We start from the raw sequence: 9,841 nt of genomic DNA, 5'->3' as shown, positions 1-9,841 counted from the left end.
CACCACCTTGTGTAGACTATAGAAGGTGCAAAAAAAAAACAAGCACCGACGAGCTGATATCGTTTGCGTTCACCTGAACTTTGAAACACAATGACAAGTCTGAATTTTCCTAGTTTGCTTTAAATGCGACAACCTCAACCGGGGAGGAACACACTGATCTTATTTGCTGCCCATTTGTTACTAGCTCGTAGCTACCAGTGCGCAGGAGATTTGACTCTGCGTTAAGAGCTGAAACCTTAAAACTAACCCTCGGTGTAACTTATATGTTAATATTTTCCAGCTAAAACTACTGCGAGTCTGTCTCGAGAGCTTCCTTTTCGACAATGACGGCGCTCAAACATCGACCATGTTGCCCCTGACTGTTTCATCCAAAGATCTGTTATCGACGACGGGGCTTCCTGTATGTGCTCAAGCAGTTGGGGTGTGCTGTTCGGGACTGAGCCGACTTGATTGGCCGGTTCGTGTCCGTGACCGATGACCACATTTTTTGTACACGTGACATTAATATTTGTCACACACTAATGAAGGATAGTCAGTTGTCATTCTTCCTGAAGCTCAGTGTCTCACTCGCCCATCATACTGAGTTAAAGATCATTACAATAAATAAAGGAAGTGCAGCGTTACACTGTGTGATCATTGCATATTGTGACGGCAAAGGGAGCTATTGAGCAGCTGAAACAGCCACAGGCAGCCTCTGGCATGTCAGTGTCAAGTAATGACTGACCAGAATCAGTGATAAAATCAATCAATATGGGATAAAAAATGGAGTAAGTTAGAAAATTACAGAAGCCAGGATGAGGGTCACCAGGATACATCAAGGGGAGGGATAGTTTAAAGACAGCATAGTTGATGGAAAGAGACATATTCAGATATATGCTATAGATTGTTGTTTATTTTGTTGCTTTTATGCATATATATATATATATATATATATATATATATATATATATATATATATATATATATATATATATAATGTCAAATGATATCCTGAAGTGTACAGAATCTGTCCATATATGCAACAGTCTACCTAAACATTAAAACTAAAGACCAATTTTTAAAAAATCAGACCTAATTATAAAATCCGAAAGATGAAACGTTCATCTCGTTTTGCTGAGCTTAGCCAAAAGGTCCGGATCTCTTAAAATCTACCAAATTCCCATCACTGACTGACAATCACTTTTGCGCATGTGCAGACTAGACCTCCGGGATGGGTTTTACCGATGGAATCAAGATGGCGACTCTGGCGAAAGCGCCAATATATCTACTAAAGTAAATGTCCAAAACTAACCGAGATAGTGGGTTTTCCCTGGTCCGTTGGGGGTTCGGTGAAACATGAAGACCGGGGGCATGTCTTTGAAGCGGAATTGAGTGGTATTTTTCACCGTAGTGAAGCCAGCGAGATGTGCGAGAACTATGCCCGCTCGCTGCTGCGTGTTTCGGTGGCGCAGATCTGCCAGGCTCTGGGCTGGGATGCGGTACAGCTCACAGCCTGCGATCTGCTGTCCGATGTGCTGCACAGGTACATCCAGCAGCTGGCAAGGGTTTGCCATCGCTACTCTGAGCTGTGTAAGTTCTCTGTTTCATACTCTGATTACTTTTTTTTGCTCCAATAAACCAGAAGTTGTCGATCACGTTGTTGTTGACTTGTTCCCTTCAGTAGCGCCCCCTAGCAAAGGCTGATGTGTCAAAAAGTACAGTAGCTGAATACCTGACCGGCTTCCACGCACCTCTGTGGTCGCTTATGCGTCCTTTACAGTTATTTTCACTAAGAACAAGCGTAACGCGCTTTCGTTTTGTGCAATTTACCTGCAGTGTTCGTTTAGTTCACTCTAAAACTTGTTGATCGTCTCCAGCTTCTGCTTTCAGTCAGATTGTCCAACCCTAAACTTACAGGTTCTTGTTTTGATCCCGTGTGTGCAGACGGAAGAACAGATCCGGTTCTGGACGACCTCAGCCAGGCCTTCAGACTGATGGGGGTCAACCTGAGCGAACTGGAAGACTACGTCAACAACCTGGAGCCCGTGGCGTTCACCCATCAGACGCCACTCTTTCCTGTCAACAAGAACAACGTCCTGCAGTTTCCTCAGCCTGGAGTCAGAGATGCAGAGGAGAGGAAGGATTACATCCCAGAGTACCTGCCGCCTCTGGTCTCCTTACAAGAAGGTCAGCATGCTTGTTGACTACAGTACTGTGAAAAAGTATTATCCTCCCTTCCGGATTCCTTCTGTTTTAAATGTTTTCTGAACATAGTGCAAGTTTCTATATCAATGATAACTTGACTAACTACAATATTGGTTTTCAAATGAGTTGTTTTCATTTATTAAAGGAAATAATCCGTCCAAACCAAGATGGACTGTTATTACGGTATAACCATCACCTAATAACCGGTTGCTTCACCTCTGACGGTGACAGCTGTCGTCAAGCATTTAAAATGAGCCTTATGCCTGACACAATTAATTAATTAATCGCGTGATAAATTAAAATGAACTCAATAATTATTTTCAATTTGATTATTTTTTTTGAAGGTTAATTTTGTTTATAGAAACGTCATAATCCATTTTATTTATGGTTTTTGTTGTAAGTTGTTTTTATTTATTATTTTTTGTTGTCGTGTTTTATTTTGGATATTCAAAGTTCCCGTGTTAAGGACTTTTTTTTATAAAATTAGCATTTATTGGTCTCTGAAAGGACAAACTTACATTACTGTGTTATTAATAATATATTATTTGATATAAAAAATATCATTTATTGCACTAAATGAACTTTGGCTTCACTTTTCTGTACAGGATTGTTTGCTAATTCAACCATTTTCGAGGATTTTTAAGATGTCTGTTTACACTACATAATCCTATTCAAATTTAGGACTGTACTTTGACTAGGCCACTCAAAAAATGGTTTTTGAGTGGCCTAGTCAAAGTCTGCTTCACTGCTTTTTGCCACTCTTCGTTGTTCCACCACTCACAGCAGGTCATCCTGAATGCAGACTGCACACCTTCTGAGTCTTGAGGGAACATTGGATTTTCTTTGTCTTCTGTTTGGTCAGCGGTGGTTTTGGGACGTGGAGCTCTCTCATGGAGGCCATTTTTTCCTGTTGAGTCATAAAGGGGACCTTAGCCGAGGCTCGTTGTAGTTTGCTGAAGCCCTTACATCTTTAGCCCGTCACTGTGTTGATTTATTAAATGCACTTTGTAATCTTTTAAGGGGCTGCATCAACCAACAGGGTTGCCAAACAGGTGCGGCTTGTTAAGGTCTGCAAGCACTCTGCTCTCACTGCTGATCCATTTCTCCAAATTAAACTTGAGCTGGTATTTGTTTTAGGAATCCGATTTAAAGGGTGAGTCTGTCATTTTTCCTTTGGAGTAAATCTGACCGTCGTTGCTGCCTTCGGTGTTTCAGGGTTTTTATAACCGTGCAGTGAACAAAAACTCTTTCACATAATGAAGGCTCTTCTCGTACTGCTATACAGGCCTGGTTAGTCTAATGGTGTTGATCCAGAAAATGTATTCTCTTTGCTGCATTTTGCACAACTCAAAGTGACCATAGATTGGGTTTTAAAATGAGTGAACGCGCCGATTTCTTTCTTTAATGCTCTCAAAAGCCCTTTTGTCAACCTGTGCACGTTCTCAGAAGACGTTCACAAATGTATACACCAACCTTTCCAGGGTTGGAAATGGGTTTTAAGGTTGCTAGAGTTGCTTATCTAGTTTGCTTTGTCTTTGCTCAGCAGAAGAGGAGGAGGAAGAGGTTCCTCCTGACATGGGCACCTCGGCTGAGGCCATGCAGGTGGCCCTGGAAGAAGACGAGGATGAAATAGACGAAGACGAGATGGTCAACGACGAAAACCACCCGCTAAAGAGACACCTGGACAGTCCCGACGCGGCCCTGGGCATGATGCCCACCTCCAAGAGGCCGCGCATGTACCCCGGCCTCAGCCCAGAGTGGGGCGTGGAGCCCAGGGAGCCCCTCACCTCCCTCAACCCTCAGCGCGTCCCGCCAGGCATTTTGCCTTCCCACGACAGCCTCGATCCCCTGTCGCCCGAAACCCCGTCCGGACCCCTGCCTCCTTTCAGGCCTCTGCCGGTCCTACCCAAACACTCGGACCAGAAGGCGCTCGCCGTCTCGGTTAGAAAGCCTAAGGTCTCATCCCCCGGCAGGCAACGAACTAAGTCCCCGAAAGGGGCGCTCCCCGTCGCGATCGCAGGCAGTCCCATACATTCTCCAAAACCTTCTAAGGAGCGGAAAAAGTCTCCGGGCAGGACCAAGAGTCCGAAAAGCCCGAAGAGCCCGAAGATGGGCTCGCTTAAAGCGCCCCCAGCTCAGATCAAAGCGGAAGCTCTGCACAAGCTGTCCGCTCTGAGCGAGAGGATGGGGAAGGAGATCGTCCACCAGCGCCCGGTCGACGACGACCCGCAGTTCCCCGAAGTCTCGTTCAAGAAGCTGGAGCCTGACAACACGGCCATCGACGACTCCATCGACGCCGTGATAGCCAGAGCGTGCGCCGAGCGCGAGCCCGACCCCTTCGCCTTCTCCTCCGGCTCGGACTCCGACAGCAACGGCTTCTCCAGCCCCAGGAGGCTGACCATCATGGAGCCGTCCACGCCCAAGATCCCCGCCGGCATCGGCGGTTTCATGAAGGACACTTCGACGCCGCTCCACCCACACGCCCACGTAGGCCTTGGGAACTGGACTTTGGATGACTCGATCAACGAAGTTGTCCGCAAAGCCAACCAGGGCGGTCCGTCGGCCCCGCCTCCTCCTCTTCCTCCCCCCATCCCAGCTGAGTACGTGTCGTCGGGATCGGCGTCTCCGCCCACCCCCGAGCCGCTGCTCAAGGTGTTCGAGGAGAAGAGCAAGATCGCGCCGCCGCCGCTGCCGCCGCCTGATGTGAAGAAGAAGCTGAAGAAAGACCTCAAGACCAAGATGAAGAAGAAGGAGAAAGACAAGCCGAAGGACAAAGACCGGGAAAAGGACAAGAGCAAGGTGAAGGAGAAGAACAAGGAGAAAAACCGGGACAAAAACAAGGAGTTCTCCAAGGAGCTCAAGATGCCGTGGAAGGATCTCAAGGGTGACGACCTCTTCATGCCGCGAGAGTTCAGCCTGCCGGAGGTCCCCATCAAAATAAAATCAAGAGACGGAGAGGGCACCAAGAAGGAGAGGGAGAAACATAAAGACAAGAAGAAGGACAAAGAGAAAAGCAAGAAGGACAAAGACAAAAAGGAGAAGAATAAAGACAGGAACAAGGAGGACAAGCAGAAACAGTCGGCACTGTCGACCTTTTCCCTCAGCGACCTCCCGCCGCTGTTCAGCCCCTCGACCTGCCTGCGGGTGCCCTCCATGCTGCCGTCATTGGCGCCCATCCTGCACGACAAGGAGGTGAAGAGCAAGGAGAAGGAGAAGAAAAAAGACAAGAAGGAGAAGAAGAAGAAGAAAGACAAGGACAAGGAGCGAGAAAAGGCCAAGGAGAAGGAGAGGGAGAAGGAGGAGAAAAGGAAGGAAAAGGAGAGAGAAAAGGAGAAACGGGAGAAGGAGAAGGAAAAAGAGAAGGAGAAGATTCGTTTGGAGAAGGTAACCGTTGGCTTGTGTTTGCTTGTTGTTGTTGTTTGTGGGGCGGTTGCTAACGGTAACGCTGCTGGTGCCGTCTCAGGTGAAGATGGAGGCTCCAGCCGTCTTGCCGTCTCCAGTCATTCCCCGGCTGACCCTCAGGGTGGGAGCAGGTCAGGACAAAATGTAAGTCTGCCGACGTTTCCCACAATCCCCGATTCCACCCAGAAACAAGTATTCTCCTCCACACTCCTGGATTTCTGTACATAAACCGTTACAGGGGAATCTCAATAAATAAGAACATTATTGAACAGTTTAATTGAAGTCAGGTTATTCAATTCGAATGTGGAAATGAATTGTCGCGTTGATTCATTACACAGTAGCTCACACATAAATTATGTTTGCGCAGATACCTGTAGCCTGTGCTCTTTTTTTTTTGTTTTCTACCACACTTTTTCCCTCCACTTAACTTTCTGTAAATGTAAACAGCATTCTGTGAACAGTTCTTTAGCAGTGACCTTCTGTGGTTAAATCTCTTAGTGGAGGATGCCAGTGAGTGTCTGATGTAGGCCAGAAACCATCACATTTTAACTTTAATGATGAAGAGATTTTTGGGTTTTCATGACGCAGATATTAGTGGTCAAAATATAATACTTTGTGTAAAGAATCTGTAAATATGAGCTTCACCTTTGGAATTGAATTACTGAAGTAAATTAACTTTTTTAGCAGCTAAAATCATACAAATAAATTAAAGTTCTCATACCTACAATTTTTACCAACTCTTGTCTGCAATTTAAATATTTTCACCTTTTCTTTTCTTGAATTAAAATAGATTTTAGGATTTGTTTTGATATATTTACCGAGCTCAAGTTTTTAAAATTATATTTGTGACAAAGTAAGTCAAGTCAAGCAACACTCTAAGAACATATTACAGTAACCAATTATGAAACGGCAATAAACATTACATTTTGTCAAATGCCACCATCAAATATGAAAAATATGGATCAATGTTCCAGTTTTTATCACGTGGGTTTTTAGCCTTGATTTAAAAGAGCTCAGTGTTTCAGCAGTTTTGCCGTTTTCCAGAAGTTTGTCCCACATCAGCGGAGCGTAGAAACCAAATGCTGCTCCTCCACGCTTGGTTCTGGTTCAGCGGATGCAGAGCAGAACCAGAACCGTAACGCAAAGACGTCATGACGATCACGCTAACCTGTGTTTGTGTCTCCAGCGTCATCAGCAAAGTGGTTCCGAACTCGGAGCCCAAGACTCCAGGAACCAAGACTCCTGCTACCAAGTCGGCCCCCGGGAACCGTCCCCGGACGCCGCCTCCTCCTCCGGTTCTGCCCCCGGTGATTCCCATCCTGCCGCCCGCCTCCCCGCTGCAGCCCGCTCCTCCCCCGCCGGTGTCTCTGCTGCCTCTGCCCTCCATGCTGCCGCCGTCTGCTGCCTCCGTCAAGCCACCGGTCCGCAGCGTCGTAACCGAGACCGTCAGTACTTACGTGGTAGGTTTCCGCAAGTGGAGCGTGTTGTTTTACCGCAACGTTGTTTGGAGGATTATGAATTATTTCACCTTAAAAATAATTAATCGTTTGCGTGAATCTAATAAATCTGCATAATGGCTGTTAAGTTGACGTCGAACCTCTGTGGTGTCCGTTTGTGTCCCAGATCCGGGATGAGTGGGGAAATCAAATCTGGATTTGTCCTGGATGTAACAAACCGGACGACGGCAGCCCCATGATTGGATGTGACGATTGTGACGACTGGTATCACTGGTAAGAGACGCGCTAATTAACCTGTTTAGTTTCAGCCGTGTGCATCGATTCAACACAGAACCGAATGTGACCGAACGCTACATTAGGACAGAAGCGATTAATTGTGATTAATCAATTATGGAAATAATTGCGATAGTAACCAATTAATCGTTATCTGGAGTATACAGACTCAAAAAGAGGCCATTTGCTAAACAAATCAACATATTTAGAGCATTAATTAAGCCAAATTTGTAGACAAAATATATGGATTTCATATTTGAGATAAAAACCCAAAACTCAAGTGTTTTTTTTTTTTTCTTTAAATATTCACCTGGTTCAAATTCACTAAAAAAAATGCTATCTTTTTGCATTTTAGGCAATAAAATGTTTGTTTTCTTGTTTTAAAAAGGAAATCAATCATTTGTTTCGTTCTGTCTTTTAATGCATTTGTAATAATTTCATAGAAAAGATAATATTGTAGCTTAACTTTAAAAAAATCAGCACAATAGGTCGACTTTTCTTATTCGACTAATTGATTCAGCATCAGAATAATCGACAGATTAATAAAATAATCGTTATTTGCAGCCCTACACTTCATCAACTACCGCGAATGAACACTAAATTGAACTAATTTCCTCTAGTAATTCAAAATAATATTTTTTCGTTTTGGTTAGGCTACTATAATCAAAGATTAACTTATTTCTACACTTCTAAAGAGACCTTTAAGGTCTCTTTAGCCAAACGTTTCCACGTCGCATCGACGCTAAATGCAGACAAATCCTCACTGTGAACTCCTGTCTCCTCGTTTCCGCTCAGGCCTTGTGTCGGGATCCTCACGCCGCCCCCGGAGGACCAGCCGTGGTTCTGCGTAAAATGTTCCAGCAAGAAGAAGGACAAAAAACACAAGAAGAAGAAACACAAACCCCACTGAGACTATGCAAAGGAAAAAAACAAAAACAAACAACAAAAAAAATCAAACGGACAGATTTGGGACTTTCTCAACTATAAAGCCATTATTGATCGCTGGCGACACTGCTGTAAAAAAACCAACAAAAGAATAACTTAAAATCTGTGGCTGACGATAACTTCTGGGGGTTGTTTTTTTTTTGTTTTTTTTTTAAAGAGGTCAGCCGCTATGCATCGTGAGTCGGTGAGGGATTTTGTGGGGGAGAGGAATCGGCTTTAACCAGCACATACTTCAGCCTTACTCCTGCTGCGGGGCTGTTTCTCCTTTATCACCTGCAAAAAAGTTTGCCTGTTATTATTTTTTTTGTTTGTTTGTTTCCTCCCGGCTGTTTTGCTGGCTATTTCCCGGCGATTTCTGTCTGCGAAGACCACATGAACTTTTAGAAGATCGGAGCTGAACCTCGGAGAGGTCCGCCGGCGTCGGTCTGCCGTGTTTCTGTTGGCTTCCCGTCTTCTGCAGGAAGGGCTGGGCCTCACCGCCGGACCCTTCTGCAGCTTCCTGCATTGAAAATGTCATGTATATAGGGATGATTGCGTCAGGCATGTATAAATATGTAAATACCACCTTGGAAGCCAAGTGCGTTTTGTTCTTAGGATCGTCTCGTTTGAACCACTTTCACTCATCGGTTTTTAAAAATCCAACCGTTTCTCCTTGTAATTTCTGTACATTTTTTTAAATTTGAACTTTGTATTTTTATTTTTATTGTTTTCTTTTTCTTCACATGGATTCTCGGAGTCATATACTGTAGCCGTGCTCGTAATGTAAATCATTTTTGCTGATATTTCAATATTAAAGGTGAACAGTCTGTGCGTCCGCAGACTCAAAAAGAAAGCATCACGTCTGCATCACTTTTACATCTACGCCTGTTTGCCACCACTTTTTTTTTTTAAAAGAAGAATTAGTTTGAGCTTACTTTGCAGAAACAAAATTAAAAATAGAACATTGTGTGCATTAAATGCATTTTTAAAAAAATATGTCCCTTCTGCCATTTGTAGTTAAAATGCTCTTCCACAAATGACCACACGGTGTCACTCTTGAGGCGCATTACCGGCTTTTCCAGACATGAGGTACAAAACGTTCTTCTGTATTATTGTGAAACTGTTTAAAAAACATAAAGATGAGCTAAAAACAAACAAACAAACACCTGATTAGGTCATTTCTTTATGCCATTATTGTTATACTCATCTGTTCATTTTGTTCAAAGAGCTGCAGCTGAACTCGCCTTTTGATTTGATGGAAGATGTGACCAGATGGATTTTTAAAGCTTATAAAAATATTTATCTAATATACATCAGGTTTCAAAATGTCTTCAAAATCTCATTTTGTTAAATTAAACCTTGATTTGTTACTCTTATGTCTCTATTTCTGCTAAAAACGGAGCAAAACAAAAACATTTAGCATGAGATTATAATGCTGCACTGAGAAATAAATTATATTAAGACTTTTTATTCGTCTTCATAATTGAAACAATGGCAGTAATGTCTCTTTTATTGTATATAAATAAATAAATGAAGCACACATTTTGTAAAATGCACTGAAACAGAGAGCGGAGCTCCAACTTGGAAAAAGTCGAATGAAG

At 43.7% G+C, this 9,841-nt stretch overlaps 1 protein-coding gene across 2 annotated transcripts; it reads left to right on the top strand.

Annotated features, from left to right (window-relative positions):
• Nucleotides 1–1,186: 1,186 nt before the first annotated feature.
• Nucleotides 1,187–9,089, top strand: taf3 (TAF3 RNA polymerase II, TATA box binding protein (TBP)-associated facto). Of its 2 annotated transcripts, none has more exons than XM_015030213.1 (7): nt 1,187–1,569; nt 1,924–2,166; nt 3,728–5,568; nt 5,648–5,730; nt 6,773–7,046; nt 7,210–7,316; nt 8,112–9,089. In XM_015030213.1, the coding sequence occupies exons 1-7, from the start codon at nt 1,404–1,406 to the stop codon at nt 8,224–8,226; spliced, it is 2,829 nt and encodes a 942-aa protein (XP_014885699.1). In that variant the 5' UTR covers nt 1,187–1,403; the 3' UTR covers nt 8,227–9,089. The 2 variants fall into 2 exon arrangements, with proteins under 2 accessions (XP_014885699.1, XP_014885700.1); XM_015030214.1 differs by having other exon boundaries at nt 1,188–1,569; nt 3,731–5,568.
• Nucleotides 9,090–9,841: the final 752 nt, after the last annotated feature.

The sequence above is a fragment of the Poecilia latipinna genome, unplaced genomic scaffold, assembly GCF_001443285.1.
Source record: "Poecilia latipinna isolate Pla-1442-1.1 unplaced genomic scaffold, P_latipinna-1.0 Scaffold175, whole genome shotgun sequence".
Lineage (NCBI taxonomy): Eukaryota > Metazoa > Chordata > Actinopteri > Cyprinodontiformes > Poeciliidae > Poecilia > Poecilia latipinna.
This window is presented reverse-complemented; position numbering and strand designations above follow the sequence as displayed.

Bases quoted from the DNA above. Each gene is read 5' to 3' on its own strand.
- taf3 (XM_015030213.1), top strand. From the start codon at position 1,404: ATGTGCGAGAACTATGCCCGCTCGCTGCTGCGTGTTTCGGTGGCGCAG. The intron at 1,570-1,923 runs GTAAGTTCTCTG...CCGTGTGTGCAG, and splicing joins CCATCGCTACTCTGAGCTGT to ACGGAAGAACAGATCCGGTT. The intron at 7,317-8,111 runs GTAAGAGACGCG...GTTTCCGCTCAG, and splicing joins TGTGACGACTGGTATCACTG to GCCTTGTGTCGGGATCCTCA.